The 19,499-nt window shown below is 40.6% G+C and overlaps 1 protein-coding gene across 10 annotated transcripts in view; it reads left to right on the forward strand.

Moving 5' to 3' along the window:
- The window catches only part of gab1 (GRB2-associated binding protein 1), a 51,952-nt gene extending 42,660 nt beyond the window's left edge, over positions 1-9,292 (forward strand). For 6 of the 10 annotated variants that reach the window (XM_079552712.1, XM_079552711.1, XM_079552713.1 and 3 more), the window contains 8 exons: positions 502-1,166; positions 1,936-2,030; positions 2,126-2,426; positions 3,854-3,946; positions 5,142-5,235; positions 5,900-6,014; positions 7,125-7,247; positions 7,527-9,292. In XM_079552712.1, the coding sequence (XP_079408838.1) occupies positions 502-1,166; positions 1,936-2,030; positions 2,126-2,426; positions 3,854-3,946; positions 5,142-5,235; positions 5,900-6,014; positions 7,125-7,247; positions 7,527-7,685 (1,645 nt within the window). In that variant the 3' untranslated portion in view covers positions 7,686-9,292. Of the gene's footprint in view, positions 1-501; positions 1,167-1,935; positions 2,031-2,125; positions 2,427-3,853; positions 3,947-5,141; positions 5,236-5,899; positions 6,015-6,607; positions 6,684-7,124; positions 7,248-7,526 lie in introns of all 10 variants that reach the window. The other 4 variants (XM_079552714.1, XR_013792674.1, XM_079552717.1 and 1 more) reach the window with 4 other exon arrangements.
- Positions 9,293-19,499: the final 10,207 nt, after the last annotated feature.

Consider the following 19,499-nt stretch of genomic DNA (forward strand, 5'->3'; position numbering starts at 1 on the left):
CAATCTGGTCCTTGCTCAGTCCCAGCTCTGTGCAGCTTGACTCTCCAATGGAGGGCGACCAGGAGTATTTGCTCCTGGAGGAGTGTGAGAGCAGGACACTCTGTCCACAAGCAAGTCTGTGAGTGGCCAGCCAACCAGCTGGAACTGCCTGCTTGTGGAGTGCTGCTCAATTTCACAGACACTGACACAAGGCACTGTACTAGACTTTGTGATGAATTGTGCATCTGTGCATGTGACTTTATCGTTTGAAGACTAATCTGAATATTATAAGTAGTCATTTGGTCAGATTGCCAGGGCAAATGCTGATCCATACTCTGATACTTATCATATCTGTTAATATGAGAACATGGCGTTGATTAACATTTTGATTTACTTTGTGAGATTGTAATAATACCATGCAACCAAATCTCTACATTTGGGCTAAAACCACATCTTCATATTGTGAATATGATTGTCTAGTGTGACTAGTGACTATTTTTTGTGTTGTTCTTCTTGTTTTAGGGCTCATGCAAAGTCTACCTCTTCAGAGACGGACCTAAATGACAACCTCCCCTCCCACCGCACACCCAACTCGGCCACATCAACGGCTAAACACACCTTGCACAACGGCTTCTTCTCCCAGCATCATGGCCCCGCCTCAGCCTCCTCCATCTACGACTTGCCTCCCTCTCGTGGCACCTCTTTCTCCACTGACTCTGGTCTGTACCACCTGCCCCGTAGCTACTCCCAGGACACTGTTCTGGTCCCCAAATCAGCTCCCTCCCCCTCAACGCACCCGGACAGTGGCGAACCCCCAGAGATTTACACCTTTAACACGCCGACGCGAAAAGCCTCGATGGAGATGCAAATGCGCAACATGTCCATCAGTTACGACTTCCCCACTACGCCTGGTTCGAACTGTACATATCAGGTGCCCCGTACGATGTCGTCAGCGGGGTCGGAGAGCGGGGGGGATGTGGTCCCGCCGCCAAGACCGCCCAAGCCTTCCCTCAGTTCCACATCAGGACCACCGCCGCCTCCCGCTGAACGCTCACCTACGGACACCTACTGCGTGCCGCGGTCGGCCTCAGAAGCCGACGGAAACTACTGTGTGCCTACAGCCGCGGGGAACAAGGCACTGCGCAGCAACACCATCGGCACAGTGGACTGTTCGCGGCTACGGAAAGGTTAGATCTCACACTGGCCAGTGGTTAGTTTCTGTTCAAACCCAGGCCAGTGTAATCCACACAGCCTGGTTGGAGTGTGATACAGTATCAAAGAAAATGGCTCAATTGCTTTAGGAAGGCCATACCTTTTTCTGTGGTTAGTCATTTCTGTTATATTTTCAGAGTTACTGTGTTCATTTTAAGCTGCTGTTAGTGCAAGCAGCAACACCAGTCGTGACCCTGTGCTCTCAGCAGTCTTTAGTGAGAGCTATTTTGTTTATAGCTGTCCACAATTTCTGCTTCACAGTAAAATGTGCTCAGCCTATTCAAATTTCTCAAACAAAGTTCAAGCAAAGCGCACAATTTTTTTTTAACAACCTGTCAGTTTAGTTCATGTCTTATTTTATTTAGAAAAATAAAACGTATGCTTTTGATGTTTTAAATGTGAAATTCCTTCATGCCGTGCAGATAACTGTCTGAAAACAAAACTGCAGCCAGTACAGATTACCAGTGCCAGAAAATGTGAAGAGAAAAACAAACAAGTAATTCCTGAATGAAAAGTGCTTTAAACATTTCCCACATTACTTGCCCCCTAGTGACGTTTTTTTATTATTACAACAATACCTGTGGGTATATAATATTAACAATAACAATAACAACGATAACATTCAGGTTAAAAGTTGAATACTAAGTAACTGATTTTCATCTCACTAGTTTCCCAATGATTTGTTTACTTTTCAACTTCTTCACATTTATTTTAATGTGTTCAATATGTTTATTTTATTTTCAGACTTTGGATCACAGGATTGCTATGACATTCCTAGGTCATTTCCATCTGACAAAAGCTGTTCATTTGATTTCAATGAAAGCTTCAATAGTTATTTTGTAAGTATGAAAGAGCACAGTGTTGCTATATTTTTGTTAATCATTTTAGTCATCTTTTATTCCTTTTATTCCTATTATTACTTTCTTGTTTCTAGATAAGCAAAGGCATGATGCCGCTAGCAAGCCAGTCCACTGAAGAGATGGACCAGAACTATGTTCCAATGAGTGCTAACTCCCCTTCGCATCACCACTCAGGCAGTCTGTCTGAACCTATACATGAAACTAACTACGTACCCATGACCCCGAGCAGCATGGAGTTTTCCTCCCTGGGGAAGCAGGTGCCTCCCCCGGCCCACATGGGCTTCCGCTCCAGTCCAAAGACCCCCCCTCGCAGGCCGATGATGAGTGAATGCCAGCCCCCGCCAGTGGACCGCAATCTCAAACCAGACCGCAAAGGTGAGACCCTCTAAGGTACAACAAGCATGTGCTGTTTATCTTAACGGCAGTTAGACACCAGTGTCTGCCTTTGATTCATGGTGCACTTTTGTATGTTCTAATGCAACAACTTCACTGCTAACTGGGCCTCACCACCATTCTCTCTGCGCTGGCTCATGGTCATAAAATAAACCACAGTAAATACGTATTGTTTATTTACCTAATTTATTTAGCTTTCCCGGCCCAACCCATCCACTTAATTAACTAAATAACGTATATTAGTACTGCTGTTTGCAAAGAGGATGGCCACACTAGATTGTATTTTAAATCACTTCATGATACTAGTGTAACAAGTCAGTTTCACCTTTGGATGAGTTCGTTCAGTGGTAGCATCCTGGCTCTTGCAGCACAGATAGGTCCGTGACAAAAGCACTTTTGTTCTGCTGAGGCCCTGTGGAGTGTTTTGGAGGGCGGCTGATCCCTGTGCCATGGAGTGACCAAAGAGCCGAGTGGTCACCTCTGTCCCCTTTGTTCCACTCATCTGAATGGAGTTCTTTGATTTGAGACCTAATAGAACCGAGGCTTACGGTCTCTGCAGGGAGAAGTATCACACACACACACACACACACACACACACACAGCAACAGCATGGTTCCTGATAGTTATTATGAAATAAGACCTTACAATGTTGGTTTGTAAGGCGCATGCATTCCTAAGAAAATTGTGTGTTGGTTCTCAAATACGTATATACAAAAGAACTAGGGGTTAAAATCCTGTCGACTGAACCGTATCTCTACTACAATGGAAAAATCCTGAATGATTGACAGCATACCCAAACATACATCCAAAAGAAGTCAAAAGCATCTCTCCTGTTTTGGTGGTACGGTGGCACAGTGATTAGCGCTCGGGCCTCACTGCAATAAGGTTCGAAAGAGAGAGTCTCTATCCCGGTGGGTCCTTCATGGGCAAATTAAAAAAAATAGTGAACCGCATTGAATTAAATCAAATAGAAATATCTGAGCCTTGAGCCATGCATTTTTCTCCACTTGTTACTACCTTCAACATTGGACTAACTTTTTTGCTTCAATTATGTTATCGCTACATTAACACTGTGTGAATTTTGTCTGTGAAACTGTCCTAAACTCTAATCCTACACTTCAACCGAGCCGCTTCTCAGCCCAATCCAGCTCCTCGTGCATGCACAGGTGTGATGTCAGTCTTTGTGTGGGAAGCCGTGGTGCATGGAGTGAGGTGCATGTCGGTTAGCATCCTCTGCTGTTGTCATGACAATCATCTTCCTCATAGCCGCACAAAACATGGTGTAAAATGAATGCTCGGCAAAAATCTCGTCTTGGGCTTTGCATGGCCGGGCTATTGTTTACAGCGGGGTGTGACTGTTGTGATTACCAAAGTATTTATAATAAGCAAAGTCTTCTTTCACCAATCAGGTCAGAGTCCTAAAATAATAAGAGCAAAAGGTGTGGGTTTAGAGAGAACCGACTCTCAAACCGTAGGTGAATTCCCCAGGGGACGACGCAAGGGTAGGTACACCACACTGAACTACTGCTGTTGTGTCTTTGAAAACCTCTGATTTGACTTGTCCAGACTGTTCCATCTCTGTTCTCTGCATGCACTGGGTGATCTACCACCATGTCGTTAATTTCCTGGGCTTTAGTTCTGTCAATACCACGAGGTGTGATAAGCGTGTGCTCCTTTCTTTCTTTTAAAATGTTTGTTTGCTTATTGTATGACCGTGCTTTAGTTAGTTTGTGCTCCTGCCTGTACAGTAATTAAGATATTAAGGGGTCTGGTTAATCATTTATCTAGAGTAGTGTAGATATACACTGCCCCCCCAAAATGTTTTGGCCTTCAAAGCACGTCTACAAAACAAGTACGTTGAAAAAATTGTATTTTGATGGGAAATGTATGTGTATTACTGTTTACTTCCTTAAAGAGACTATACAGAGTTTAAAAATGTTAAAATGTATTATTCCCCCCCTACATGTTCCAGCCATGTCCTAATGTGTAGAATGAGCCCAGACATATTTACCACAACTGCCTCTAAAATTCTGCACTGTCACTCAAAAAGGTGTTTATTTGGGTCCAAAGTGCCTCATGCACAAGCTTAATATAGAAGGTGCAGTTACACATATGACCTGAGGTGGCAGTAGTGAGAATAAAAGGGCTAACTTGCATCTAGCCCCTTTAAATCAGTATTTAGCCCTAGGTTTTTGCTGTTTGTGACTTTATACGTCATTTAAAGAGCGAAGTGTTATTGAGTGGCCCTCTTGGGATCTGTGCATTGAATGGCTGATCCGCAGAATCCATTTGTTGTCAGTAATTGGGTTTTATTATTCTGGGTGTATTGCACTACACCCTATTTTCAGGAACATACCTTTTGGAAACCAGTTTCCTTGCAACTCGGGACAGGTTCATTCACTTGAGTGTGCAGAACTGAAAGACATAGGGGTGACAAAGGTGTTGCCATAAGCTGCTGAATATTTATATGGCTAATAAAGTAACCGTATAAAATGCAATTTTTTATACAGAGAAAAGATTAGTACCAAATGATTGAATGTGAAATATTTACAACTAACATGTTGCACCTAGAAGGAAATGCCAACACTTCCATCTACTCCCTTGATTATTAAATGTTTTCCATTTAATCATGGAAAACATGAAATGAAAAAACAACTTTTTCTCCGACTGAGCTCATCTTGTGTACCCCTATTTCAGGAAGACCAGCCCCACTGGAGATCAAACCTGTGCCGGAGTGGGAGGAGCCCTCTACGCCTGTCCGCTCTCCTGTCACTCGCTCGTTTGCCAGAGAGTAAGTGTCCTCACCCCATAGCTGCGTGCCTTTTATTCACATGGACCTCTTCACACCACTTGCTTTTTGCACCTTCATACAAATGGGGTAACTAGGCATTTTTGCTATTTGGAAGTATTTTTGAATTTTTTATTTGTATTCTGGAGTCATCAAAACTGGGTAAAGAAAAAAAAAATCACAAATGGGTACTGTTTGTTTTGATCCCTTTCTGAGTAAGAAAATTCATGTGGTGTGAACAGTTCCCTGGTAGATTAAATTAACTTACATGTCGAAACTAACACTTCATACATTACAGCAGAGGTGGGTAATAATCAAACCTTTACCAAGTGCTCAAGTAGCGTATTCAGCAAATGCCTGTAATCATTTAGTTTTTGCTTCTACTTGAATGAAATCATTTCAGTGTTACTGTACTCCTACTTTGATATAAATATTAGATGCACTACCCACCCCTGCATTACAGTAGTCATTTTGTAGCTATTATAACAACACTGTACATGGGTTTAATGGTATCTCCCTTAGCTCTGCTTCTTATATTATGCAAATGATCTGCTTGTATGGTCTATTTGGTGCCACAGGGACTCATTGGGACGCGGTGGCTGATGTAGCAGCACATTCATTTTGCACTCGCTACGAGGGCTGTGTAAACATTGTGAATGCTCCTCAGTTTCTCTAGGTTTCCGATCCCACCGCGACCAGCGTCAGTGCATAGTACAGCCTCCAGCACTGACTCGGAGGAATGTGATGACAATTATGTACCCATGGTCCCCCCAGACGAACCAGTATGTAACACCACACTTTCTCAATCATACCAATACTCGTGTTACTCAATTCCCTCACAAGTTCAACCGGTGTGGTTTGAAGACGTTGCCAAAGCCACATGAATTAATAGATTACCGATAGCTTACAATTAGGCAACTGACGGTAGGGGAACAATTGCAGTGTCCAGGTCCATCCAGAAAGCTGAATAACTTCACGGACAGATGACTCGGTGCTGAAGAGGGACTCCTCGGCACTTTATCTTTTCTCTTTGCAGCTTTGTTTCATCCCGCTGCCCCCTTCAATTTTTGTTCCTTTGCTTGGCAGCTTTTAAATTGCAACTTGCTTTTTCCCCCCCAGCCCTACAGGATTCATCTTTGCTGTCTTTCTTTAAATTCTCTGGTCACACGCTTTTCCTTTCCCTTGCAGTTTACTTATTACAGGAGCAGTGTTCACATTGATTTGCTATTGATTTTCTCGTCAACTTTCCTTTGACGCTCTTTCATCACTTGTGTTTCTTTTTCTTTTTTTTTTCTGGCTTTGGCACTTGACTCTAATACAGCCGCTCTGTCTTTCCTGTCTCCTGACTGTCTGCTATTTTCCTGCCTTCTGCTAGAGAGGAGTCCTTCTACTGCACCGTCCCCATCACCCCTGTAAAGCGGGAGGTGGAGGAGGTTGACCCCATAGAGGAGGTGAGCAGGGTTGCCATCATAAATCTGCATGGCTTACCCTGTCCGAAAACCTAAATACTGTATATTGTGTACAATACTGAAGAGTGAAATCCTAGTCAAAGAGTGGTTTGGTTTTAGTGGTTGCAGTGTTATTAGTTTTTGTGCTGTTACCATTGTAGTTCTCACCTGTAGTCTAGTATAACATTTGTGCACATACAGTATTCCTGTGCTGTCACAATATCATAACAAAAGCTTACATTGGACTTTGACTTTTTGAATGAAAGTCTCTAAAACAATAACACAAATTTCACAGAGTTCTAATGTTCCGAATCGGCCCCAAAAGTGGTTAAATGCAATTTGCAATAAAACATGTTTGTTGTGACAACACTATTATAATGAAATGCCTAAACTTTTAATTCCAATATGTTTCCAATAATAAGACATTCCTCTCATGGCATATAGAACATGAAGCTTGTTCCACCAATGACGACTGATGGTGGAAGCAGCCCCATGACTAAGCCAAAAGGAGACAAGCAGGTGGAGTATTTAGATTTGGATCTCGAATCTTCAACACCACCAAGAAAGGTGAGAACATTTCTTAATTTTTAATGTTTTTAATATTTGAAAACCATAAGGAGCACACATTACTGCAACACAATAAATAATTGCGCATTCATTACTCACAATGCCTTCTTCATTCATTGACAATGATAATAATAATGGCTTACACTTGTGGCGGCTTTACATGCCTGTTTTTCCCAGTTTCTCAAAGCACAATATGGTTTTATCTCTGACTGTTGTTTTGATGAATTATACTCTATCCTTGCAAGTCCAAAACCGTAATGCCTAAATTTGTGATTGCAGATGAAAAGCAATGGGGCTGGTGTGCCTGCATCAGACGAGCGTGTGGACTACGTGGTTGTGGACAGGCAGCGGACACAGGCTCTAAAAAGCACCAGAGAGGCCTGGAGTGATGGCCGGCAGTCTACAGAAACGGACACCCCCAACAAAGGAACCAAGTGATGCGCTGTGTCAAACACCACTCCGCCTCAGCAGCCCAACCGCAGGCCTTAAAACTGTTTAACCAGAGGGATGGTCCAGGACGATCTGTCCTGAGTGGGAGAGGCCAGTGGAGCTGCTGTCAAGCTCCAAGGTGCAGTGTGCTGACATGTGTAAAAGTGCCAGCCAACAATTAGCTGTACGCAATGTGAACACAGGTGGCAAGAACGGACTTGAGATGTACCGTTGGCCGTTAATGAACTTTGAACTGCCCTTTTTAAATCAGAGTCCATGTTTTTTTTTGTTTTCACCAGAGTTTCCATTTCCTAAAGTATAATGCTGGTTAATTTTGTTTGGGATTTTGTTTTACATTTCTCAAAGACCAAATAGTAAGAGGTTGTTATTACAGCCAAAATAATTGTGAATCTATATTGAGATCAGCTAATTTTAATGCTTGACAAAAACAAATCATTTTTAAAGCTGAAACAATACCAAAGACCAGTCCGAACAGCCAATTGTCTTGTTAAACTCATATCAAAACTTGCACTGCCAATGTTGCATTCACCTTTTTTTAACGTTTTTTACTCTGACCACCTGTAAAAAGCCACTGAGAACTTTGCTTTTTCTTCAAATTGATTTTGATTTCACAAGCTACTGTTTCTCGTTCATAAAAAAGCTAGTATTTCTTTGTTTCATTTGATATATTTAATATATAAATGTTAAAATCAGCACAGATTCACAAATAGTTTGGCTACAAGGAGAATATCCTCATGAAAGTCGATGCCTTGGCTTATGCCCATTTCCCAAGGTCTCCTAAACAGTGTTCTCCAATGGCGTGCACATTTTACATGGTCAGTTTTGGGCTAGACTCAGTTCATATTTGTTCAACCTTCTCCATTTGTGCTTCGATCCATCATGATAAAAGCACAAAGACTGTATAAAAGTATTATGTAAATAAACAACCGGATAAGTGTCCTTTATTTGTATGGATTTCCAGTACGTGTGACTAAGGTGTGTGGATTCTGCAGGGTAGAATCCGCTGCCTGACGAACGGACTAAAGAATGAATTACTGTGAGTTTTCATCCATTGTGACATGATTTCTATAAGTTAAACAATGTTGTCAGACTTAGACTAGAGACAGCAAATCAGGTACTCTTCGCAATGACATATTAATACAGCTATGATTTGTAATTTATTTTCACTTTATTTTATTGGGGAATGTTCACGTTATCCACTTAGTTTGAGGAGCACTGGTCAGTTACTTTCACATGCTCACTGAGATTTCCAAACTCTGTTGTCTTATGTTTAATTTATTGAAATTGAACTGCCATAACATTTTGAACCCAAGTCCTCCATGTTCACTTTAACATTTAGATACAGCTTTGCTTTACTGATTGTAAGCGGTCACTCAAACCCCCCCAAGCATGTCCTGTCATTCATCAAGTAAACGATTCTGCTGTATATAGACTGCCGTCAATTAGAATATTTGATTAAAAAAATGTGCCTACTAAGCCATCTTTGTCACTCTTTCCTATTGGCATTTTCTTTGTGATAGAAACTGCAAGGCTGATGATGCTTTGTCTTTTTTTAATGATTCTTGACAGAAGTGTAAATTTTAAAAGTGGACTAAATAAACAGAAAAATATATGTTGTGTGTATTGTGCTATCTTTCTTGTTACTTTATAACAAAAACAAAAAAAAACCAATCATAAATCATAATAAATCTTCAGGCATAAAAAACACACACCTCACCAAATTTCATTGCATTTGGATCATTTCCCTTTAAATCTATCCGGCACCTCTTTATGCCAGCAGCCAACTCATTTTGCACTTCTTGTGGAAACTATTCAAACGATGGAAAAAAAAATAATAGTTACAATACCAGAAGGTCCCACTGCTTTCTTTCTGCAATGGTTTGAACACTGATGATTTGTTGAGTACTCAATGTAAACCGATGACTATTGTTTGCAGAACTGTTGGAGGTCAGATGATTAACTTTAACATAATTGAAGGTCAAGTTAAGAGTCAAATAATTGCTTTGTAAAGAGGTTACAGTGCTAGTCATTTTGCAGAAGCCCGATTTCTTTCAACATCATATTTAACATTCCTGGGATAGAGTACTTTTGCAATGCGGGGTAAACTGTAACTATGTGAATGGGCACTAGATGGAGCTGTTGCTTGAGAAATGTTCCGTCGCTTTTCCACTGTCTTTGTGCCTTCCTGTTCTTCAGACAGCATGCTCGCAAGTTGAACTGTAAGAATCGAGTGAGATCCTCTCATCATCTGTTCGTAAGTTGAATTATATCATAGACAATCTGAAGTTAACACTAACATATGCCAGGCAAGTTCAAAGGGCGACCAACCTATGTTCTTTGCAACTTAACTCAGCTGCATCTCTGGACCTACGTTAAAAGAGTAACATGCTTTTATCAAGAAGGCTTCATCTAAATACAGATAATCGTTTAATTTTTTGCTTAAGTGTAGATTTTGTGATTTTCTTGGTTATGTTGCATTTCCATCAGAGCACGTGTTTGTAGCTACATTCAGTGTTAGCTAAACTAAGCTTCGTAAAAGAAATAAGAACGCACAGATTTTTTTTTTTTAATGTTCAACAAACAAAAATGCATATTGTTAGATTTTTACACAGATCAATCAAAATTTCCAATGCAAGTTTAAGGGTAGTCATTCAGAACTACGGAGCCCCTAGAGAGAGAGAGAGAAAAAAAGGTCGTATGCTCAAAAAAAAAAAAATAACATATATATAATATATCTATTGCCCATTCAGCCCTGCAGCCAAAAAAATAAATACATTTAATTTCAGCATAGAACTCTTTTTCTCCCCCCTCCCTTCATACAGATAAGTGCCTAACCTAGAATAGCTTACCCCTTTTTCTTCTTACTTTTGGGGCTGCTTTAATTTTGTTCTCCAACTCTTTCAGCTGTGCAAGGGCAAGGCCAGCTTTTTACATTATATTTTAATTTCCCTCTTGGTGCCAAATACAATCTCCACTAAACTAAACAACTGGGGCTGAAAGATATATCGTTATCGTTTTAATATCGAGATATCAACATTCAAAACATTCAAAACATTAAAATCGAAAAAGCAAGATATAAACTATACAGATTTTCATCAATAAAACTGCACTGTTTTGTATTATGTTTTAATTTTTCTGAAAAATGCTCGGTTTTCACTTTACAGTTATATCGTATCGATATCGAGACATCTGGCATAAATATCGGGATATAAAATTTTGTCCATATATCGTTCAGCCCTATAAACAACACATCCGCATAGTGTTGGCTGGATTTCATTAAAAATAAATACATAAATAAAATAGAATAGTGAAGTGAAGAAAGGATGTCAAATGTTTTTCTTCAGAGAGAATATCTGGTTAACCTCCTCTCTAAAGCCGCCCGTGTTAAAGGCTGCCTGATGAACTACAGTGGAGCTCATGTGTCTGAATGAATGAACCCTTCTTGAATCTTGGACGTATGTCTGATCAGATCCATCTCATTACACAGCCGCTCTTGGCAGCCCCGTTCAGCATCATCTCAATCTGTGCTTGCCATATCTGTCAAACTGCCTTATCATCTGAACCTGGCAGCCACCACTATCACGTCCTGGGCACTATTTCAGCTCCTCGGTCACTCCGTCTTGTGAGTCTTTCTCAGTGGTGATGCATATTCATTTATACATTTGGTTGAATTGGATTTCATTGCATTGTCACCATTTCATCATGTTTTCTTGTAATCATTAGAAACGCTCTCTCCACAAACTTCAGAGAACTTGGCTGAATACTGAAGTATCCTACAATGTTATCCTACTGTGGGGAAATTAAGTCAAACAAAGAGTACGTTTTTTTTTTATTGTTGCACTTTCACATTTAGCAGCGCTACACAAATATAGCCTCTGCATGTGGATTGAATTCCACCATTTTCTGTAAAATTATGAGCCGTGATTCATTTGAAGCTATAAAACCATTACTGTTGGAAGGGCCGGTAATTGTGTTTAGTGAGGAGGATTCACTGGGCTGTCGTAATTCAGCTTATGATTTGCATCATTTTCCACTTCTCAATTTTGCTGTGTAGGGCGCACTTTGTCATAGGTCCATTAACTAAGCTCATGATTATGTTATATCACCAGGGATATGGCTGTACAATTACTAATGCTCTAGATACTTACTCTACAGTGTATATTAATGAGGAACTATTCATGTTATTAGCTTTGAGGAATTTGCCTAAAGTATTAGTCTATATTTAGCCCTGTGTTAATGCCAGCCACTTGGGGCATAGAGGGAATAAATGTTGCTGAACAAATCAATGATTAATGAGTAGGATTTTGCCAAGCCTCCAACTCATCCCCCTAGATGAATTCACCAGATACTAGGGCGGCACAATTTGGGAAAATACTTAATTGAATTTTTTTTTTTCCCAGACAAGTTTTGCAATTGCATGTGTAAGTTTTGTATTAAAATCAATATTCAGTATTTTAAACAAAAGCATTAACACTGAAATACACTGAAATATGAAATGCTAAACCTTTCAGAACACGTTAGAAGAGGTGTAAACTACATGGTTTATAGGTTCTGTACATTGGCAAGGAGTAGTAGCATTTCTAAATACAAAATAAAATGTAAATTCCTAAAGAAAGTTTTAACCCAACAGAGAAAGAAAATTAAAAGTTGTGGTGAAAGTTGGAGCTATGGACTTCTTGAGCGTGTCTTTGTCAGCAGGTTGAACAAATCAGTACAACTTGTAATGTGCTACTGATAGTTCCCTTACGGTTTGTGTTGCGTCAGCTCTTCATCAAGGGTTTAGATGTCTTACACAGCAGGTTGGAGCCTGTGAGGCAGACAAAATGTCAACAAGAGGCCTCTGATGTCTTTGTGTTGTCTGCAGTGGAAATGGCTCTGTTTGGGATGTACACTAGAATAGAAAAACTTAATTGTCTACCATGAGTGAAGGTGGGAGAAATTTGCCTTTGGCTTGCTCATACAGTACAGTACTTCACAGTACATTTACCTTGCAAATAAAATAAACACATAATAATTTAGGCTGGGACAAAATATTGGATCGGATTTGGATCGCAATACATTGTGCTGCAATACCAAGTATCGATACTTTTTCAAATATTGCCACACTTTCAATACTTGGGTTTGGAGGCATTTTTATCCTGCATTCCTTTGTTTTCCAGTAACAGCACTGTTCCATTTAATGCACTTTCGATCTTAAAGGGACTATACGGAGTTTAAAAATGTTAAAACTATGTATTTTCATCCCCCTACATGTTCCAGCCATGTCCTAATGTGTAGAATGAGCCCAGACTTATCCACCACAACTGCCTCTAAAATCCTGCACTGTCACTCAAAAAGGTGTTTATTCGGGTCCGAAGCGCTGTCATGCACGAGCTTAATATAGAAGCTGCTGTTACGCGTAAGACCTGAGGTGGCAGTAGTGAGTATAAAATGACTAACTTGTATCTAGTCCCTTTAACACTTCAATACATGTCAAATGGCATTGGGTTTATAAACTTTAGACACACTGTTTTCTTTTTATACATTTTAAGGTAAACGTATTACAAATCATAATTACTTTTTGTATCGCAATACGTATCGTATCGGCCCCTGAGTATCGAGCCTTAATGATAATACATTTAAAATACATTTTGTAATCTGAGACAAATTAGTTTGTTGATGGCCTGTGATTTTACTGCCCTGCTTTACAACTCTGCCAAGTTTAGCTTTGTTTTTTAAAGTTTAAGTGGCCAAACCAAGAGACTATGTTCAAGGATGATTTCTATTAGGGACTGATAAACCCTTGTCAAGCTGTGGTCACTGACTTCAAAACCTCTCGGCTGACGCAGCAGGGAAAGCCTTTGCTGTGCTTTTTTGTAAATATATGCTAATAACATGCTCAGTGTTGATGTGAAAGAATTGTCCAAAATTGTTCCTAAATACCAGAATATGTCCACTTGCTCTACTTCCTGTCCGTGTAATTGAAGTGGTTCGAACAGTGGATATGGCTGATGAAGCACATTTCTATGTCTTATTTATTTACTTTTACCTACTGCTCCACCACTACTTTAACAAATGCTTAATTATGGAAAAAAAAAAGATAATGAGCCAGTGTTATGGAGATGGGCAAAAAGGTTCAACAGCCTAGTTAGTTGGGGTGCGTTTTTTTTTCTTCTTCAAAATGTGCATAGTTTTCAAATGCAAAAAGAATGAGACAACATATTCACAAGGTACTGGTTTTGACTCAACTTCATATGTGTCAAATATGCCTATAGTCTGCCAGAAAATGTCTAAAAAAGTTATCAAACGTGTCAGTCCCATTATTAGCTTCTTTCCCCTTCGAATTGGCCACACCCCTATTAGTTCATCTTTATGTTCCGTATTCACCTTATTCCGGAAGTTCGTGTGGGCGCCGCCATGAATTGTGCCCGCCCCTTTTCTCCTCTCAGTTAACATGAGACTGGAGAAGTCCCCATAAAATCAGTTATTACACGAAAACGGTGCAGTTCTGAAATGTTGGTGCAAATGAACATTTTACGCAAATCAATTTACTAAACATCAGATTTGAGCAGTGAATATTTTCCCTCGTTCTCTGTTTAAATGAACGCTCGAACACAAGTGTCTGTACATGGGAAGTGCCGAGACAAAACAAAAAGTGGCAAAAGTGGGCGGAATAAGGTGAATATTGTGATAGAACGCATATTTTAGCATGTCCTGACCAATGCATACAAATACTATTGCTGTAATATACACAAGGAAGGAAGGACTTTATTTTTAAATTTGCATTCGCTCCATTCTCGGTGGTGGTAAGCTATGTATGTAACTTCAGTTTACCCTGGGGGAGACTGCTGTTGCAACTACACACATCTGTGCCAGTGATCCTTCTGACCACCACCATACAGGCCTATTGTACATGCTTTTAATGCTAGGGGAAACTGGAGTACCCGAAGGAAACCTACAGACACAGGGAGAACATGCAAACTCCACCCAGAAAGGTCCCGTCCAGGTGGTAATCGACCCCGGGACCTTTTGGCTGAGAGGCGCGAGCGCGAACCGCTGCACCACCGCGCGCCGCACAAGACATTTTGTGTGTCTGCAAGGCTTTTGGGAACTGTGTCTAGATAGAGTGTCGCTGTTTTTATTGTGAAAGAATCTTAGTGACTGCTTTCAAATTTTCTTTTTGTAAACCACTTTGAGGTACTCAGTTTTTCTTTGTCATTATGTCAATGGCAGATTCACCTTGTGCATAACGACAATACAGCATACATCATGGGCCCGATCTTGTGCATCAAAACGGAGACGATAGCGTGACATTTTGCGCTCAGTCGGAGCGCACTTTGTGATCTTGCCACTCCAGACTTAGCGCATTTACGTGGGTGGAGACCCAAGCCTAAGGCTTAAGAAAGAACGCAAGACAGCGCAATGTAAACGAGGAAGTGAATGTCAGCCGTGTTTCCATCAGTGCAGTCACCTCCTCTTGTGACGCCCCCTCACATGTGGCGGAGGCGAATGGCACATATAGCGCCGCCACTCGGACAATAATTTGCCAAGAGCCTGCACCGCCCCCCAGTGCGCCGCCACAAAATCTGGCCCCATATGTTTTAGAGGGAGTTACAAAGCTGCAACATCGTGAGTGAAAGCTTTGTCTCTAATTATATTTTTGTCACAAAGGCTGCTGTAATAGTTTCTGAAATAGACCAAACATGGACAAAGCATTCTTTAAATTACTGAATAATGATTGTCTAATATATTCGCTCTTATTTGACTTTCATTTGTTGTCAGTTGCCGTTTTTTCATTGAACCTCCATTGCTGCATTTTCTTGGAGAATATCGCCGTGTCAGCAGCTGAATTGAATTGTCAAAAAAAATAGTACTTTGGATTTTTTTTCCAGCCTTATTGAAATGTCCATGTATTGTGATTATAATCCAGATGTTACTGCAGTAGCTGAGGCGGCTTTGTTTCATTCAGTGTGAAAAGTCACACAGCAAATACGCCTGGGACCATTTTCCTGACTTAAATTCAAGCTTTAAGTATCGGCACTAGTTTGTGTTAGAGGCCCAACCTGACTGTCACAAAATCCTCTGTCTCATTCATTAAGGAACATTTCCACGACTCCTCACTTTATAATATAAGATAATTTGGAAATGTTGAACACTAAGTTTGTCGGCAAAATGTCCAACTAAAATGTTCCAAAAAAGCCTCATCCTTACCCTGAGCTCCATCGAGTCTATAAAGAAATTGTCCACGTTGCCATTGATCGTTGATGATAGTCTCGCCAGTAGTACTAGTGTGGCAGATATATTGATAAATATGTTGTTAAATCAGTGGTAGCCTACATTATTGACACTATGGACAATGTCTGGGAGTAAATAAGTGCTAGAATAATGCAGGCTACCAATAATAGTATTTTCGATTAATGGCCGTTTTGTTTTTTCTGCATTTAGAGAATACTGATATGCGCATTTGTCTTTGTCTGGAAACACTGTTATAGAGGTTGGACAAGCAGCTGTCTATTGGAATAATATAACATGATTATATGCTATAATCTGTTTTTCAAGTTAGATCAAATTTCATGAAGCTTTGTGTCCTTTTTCCAAAAATTTGTCAGTGGTGTTTTCCTATTACATTAAACTGAACACTTTAATTGTTTTTTTTTGTTCGTGTGTGGGGAAAAATATACCCATCTGTGGCCCTCCACATGGTGGTATACCGTTCAAAATGTAGCCACCAATGATTTGTTAAGAGCTTTTTTGTTGAGAGCTTTTAACCACGTTGTAATGCTATATCCTTATCTAAAACACCCCTAGTGTTGGTGAGTGTTTTTTGGCTTCATTCACGCATGTCTGCCCCCCTGAATCCTGCTCTGGGCAGCTGCTCCGTCCCTTCCTGGTCACCAACTGACTTGTGCCCATTTGACGTATTTTACATCAGATAGTAACCAGGAAGTGCCCGACGTGTGTAATGTATTGCGTTACAGCTTGATTTTAATTTATAAAACAGCTTTTTCATAATTTCTGTTGTCAGAAAGAAAAAAGGAAGTGCCCGACGTGTCCGCGCTTCCGTATATATTTAATTTTATTTATTTATTTTTCTTGTATTGTATTGTATACTTTATTGTCCCCGTAGGGAAATTTGTCCTCTGCATTTAACCCATCCTTCGATGCCACTGAGGCAATCTGTAAGGAGCAGTGGTCGACGGCAGTGACACGCCCGGCAACCCATCTCCATGATGTGGAGCCAGGCTATTGGTCAGAATCACCTGGCTGGAGGATTCACCTATTGCACATGTTTTTAGTGGTAGGGGAAACTGGAGTACCTGGAGGAAACCTCCGCAGGCACGGGGAGAACATGCAAATAATTGGCGCTGCCCCACAGAGTAAACAAACACCCCCCCAAACAAAGTCATTTTTGCGGCATATTTGTGAAGAAGTGGCTCCTCTGTTCTTTCCTAACGATAAGGAAAATGCGAGATTGGTTGCGAGGGGTGCAGGACTTTATTCACCCTTCCTAAAGAAGAGTCAACTTGCCAGAAGTTTACATTTCTTTCAGAATGCCAGAATTTGTTTGTCACTTCACCAATGGATGCTAGCCAACATTGGCCAGAACCAAAGTGTATTAATTTATAACCAGCGCATCCCGCAAGAAAACTACCCGATGGAGAGGCCAGAGCAGTAAGTACATCCGCGTGTTAGCGTGTGTGTGTTAGCCATTTATGAAGCTGTGTTGCACATGTCAACTCCTTATAGCTGCATTGTGAAGTAACTTCACCTGTTGCTGCAATTGTATTATATATATTTGTACTACTATTAATGTTGCATGGGCAGCATCAACTCGGATAGAGGGGGGGACAGTTAACTGAATCCATGCGTCTTGTCTTCCGGGTTGGTAAAATACCCCCAGAAAATGCTTATATTTTCAAAAATGAATACTCCATAGTGGTAGAGGTACAATATATCATATCCGTAAATTCCTTTTGAATGGCTAAAATAGCATGACATAGGCCCTTTGAAAATTTCCTGGGATAGGATTCCACAGCCCCACAACTTATAAAATAGGGGTAGTACGGTGGTTTAGTGGGTGGTGCTTTTGCCTCTCTGTAAGGAGATTTGGGGTTAGTCCTGTGCTGGGTGGGTGTGTGGAGTTTACATGTTCTCCCCGTGTCTGCGTAGGTTTCCTCCAGACGCTACGGTTTGTCCTACCACCAAAAACATGCTGTTCAGATTTAGCCGTAGTCGTGGTGCACAGGGACACTGATCATGACAAGCTATAAATCTGATCTATGTAATTTTGTTGCAGAATTTTATAACGAATGAAGCACTTAACCCTCCAGTCAGGTGTGAAACTAGAAGTACTTGCAACCTCTTTTAAAGTAATAACCTTGCATTGAAATTGTGGAGCATCTAATGCTAACAAACGGTCTAACTAACCAATAAAATCACACCATTATTTTATGTGTATATTTTATGTTTTATAGATTTATTTTGGTGATATGGGCTTGTGCGCTTATCTAAATATTTTTACTACATTGATGCACATTAAACTTTTGAACAGCATTGTAAATCATTTTAAAGGGGTCTTTCTATATGCAGTTGTGGCACGTTTAAGCAGGAGAGAAAAGGTATGGTGCAAAAAAAAGTTAGGAGATTAGTCTCCCATAGAAACAAGCTCAACACCCCTTTATTTCCTCATTATTCATTCTGTCTGCTGTCATCGTAAAGTATTACTGTCTCTCTCTGTCTTGACACACTTCAGCTAAATCCATGAGGAGCCGTTGGTTTAACTGCTGTTCCCCTCGCACCGCTGTTAAATGGCTCATTAGTAAGGCTACAGTGTCACATACTGAAGGACAAATACTGCGTATTTGCTTCTCCCTTTTAGTTTTGCCAGCCTTTCTGAGGTTTAAATTGCACATTGACACATAATTATGTATTGGAATTTGTCATCTAAAAGGTACGCCTGCATTATTAGCTTGCCCATTGTGCAAATGGCATTGTTACTTTTCATTTTGGAAAAAATGTGTCCAAGAATTATCAAGGTTGTACTGTTGTAGTTAAGAATTGACAGTCTTGTATTTGAATAGAAAATGAATGTCAGTAATAAAAATGCATTAGTACCGCAATTATTTATAATGTCCTTGTGTAGCATCAAGTTAATTCTGAGAAGGCCAGAACTGATGATTAAATGATGTTTCATTACAGCCATTCAGTTCAGTGTCTCTGAGGGGCTTGATTGGACCACAGTTCGTGACTGCAGGTGAAGCAGAGGGAGAGCAGGTGAGGGATAGAATTCAGGTTCTGCAGTCTCCTCCTTGTCGACAATGTGCTGAACAGACCGTGATGGGTGCATGAAATCACTGGCGATTCTGAAGACTTTGCGGGTGCAAATGCCCGTTGAATCAAAATGCTTTATTCTTGTGTTGTTAAAATATGCTGAGCCAGTGATGCAGAGAAATGAATTCATTGCCCTCAATGATGAAAGTTGTGTTCTGTTTTCTGTAGCTAAAACGGCTTTACATGTAGCCTCACAGCACACACCCTTTTTAATAATATTAGTGCATTGGTTTTATATAGCGCTTTTGCGGACACTCAAAGGGGCTTTACATTGCACTATTCGTTTACTCCATGCTCTGTGGTGGTAAGCTACTATTGTAGCCACAGCTGCCCTGGGGTAGACTGACGTAAGCGAGGCAACCAGTCTGCGCCATCAGCCCCTCCGACCACCACCACTCACTCACTCACTACATTCGCTAGGCTTCCTGGTGTTCCCAAACGGTCTCCTATCCAAGTCCTGCCAGGCCCTTCCCTGCTTAGCTTCCAAGGTCT

This window comes from Gobius niger, assembly GCF_951799975.1.
Source record: "Gobius niger genome assembly, chromosome: 3".
Lineage (NCBI taxonomy): Eukaryota > Metazoa > Chordata > Actinopteri > Gobiiformes > Gobiidae > Gobius > Gobius niger.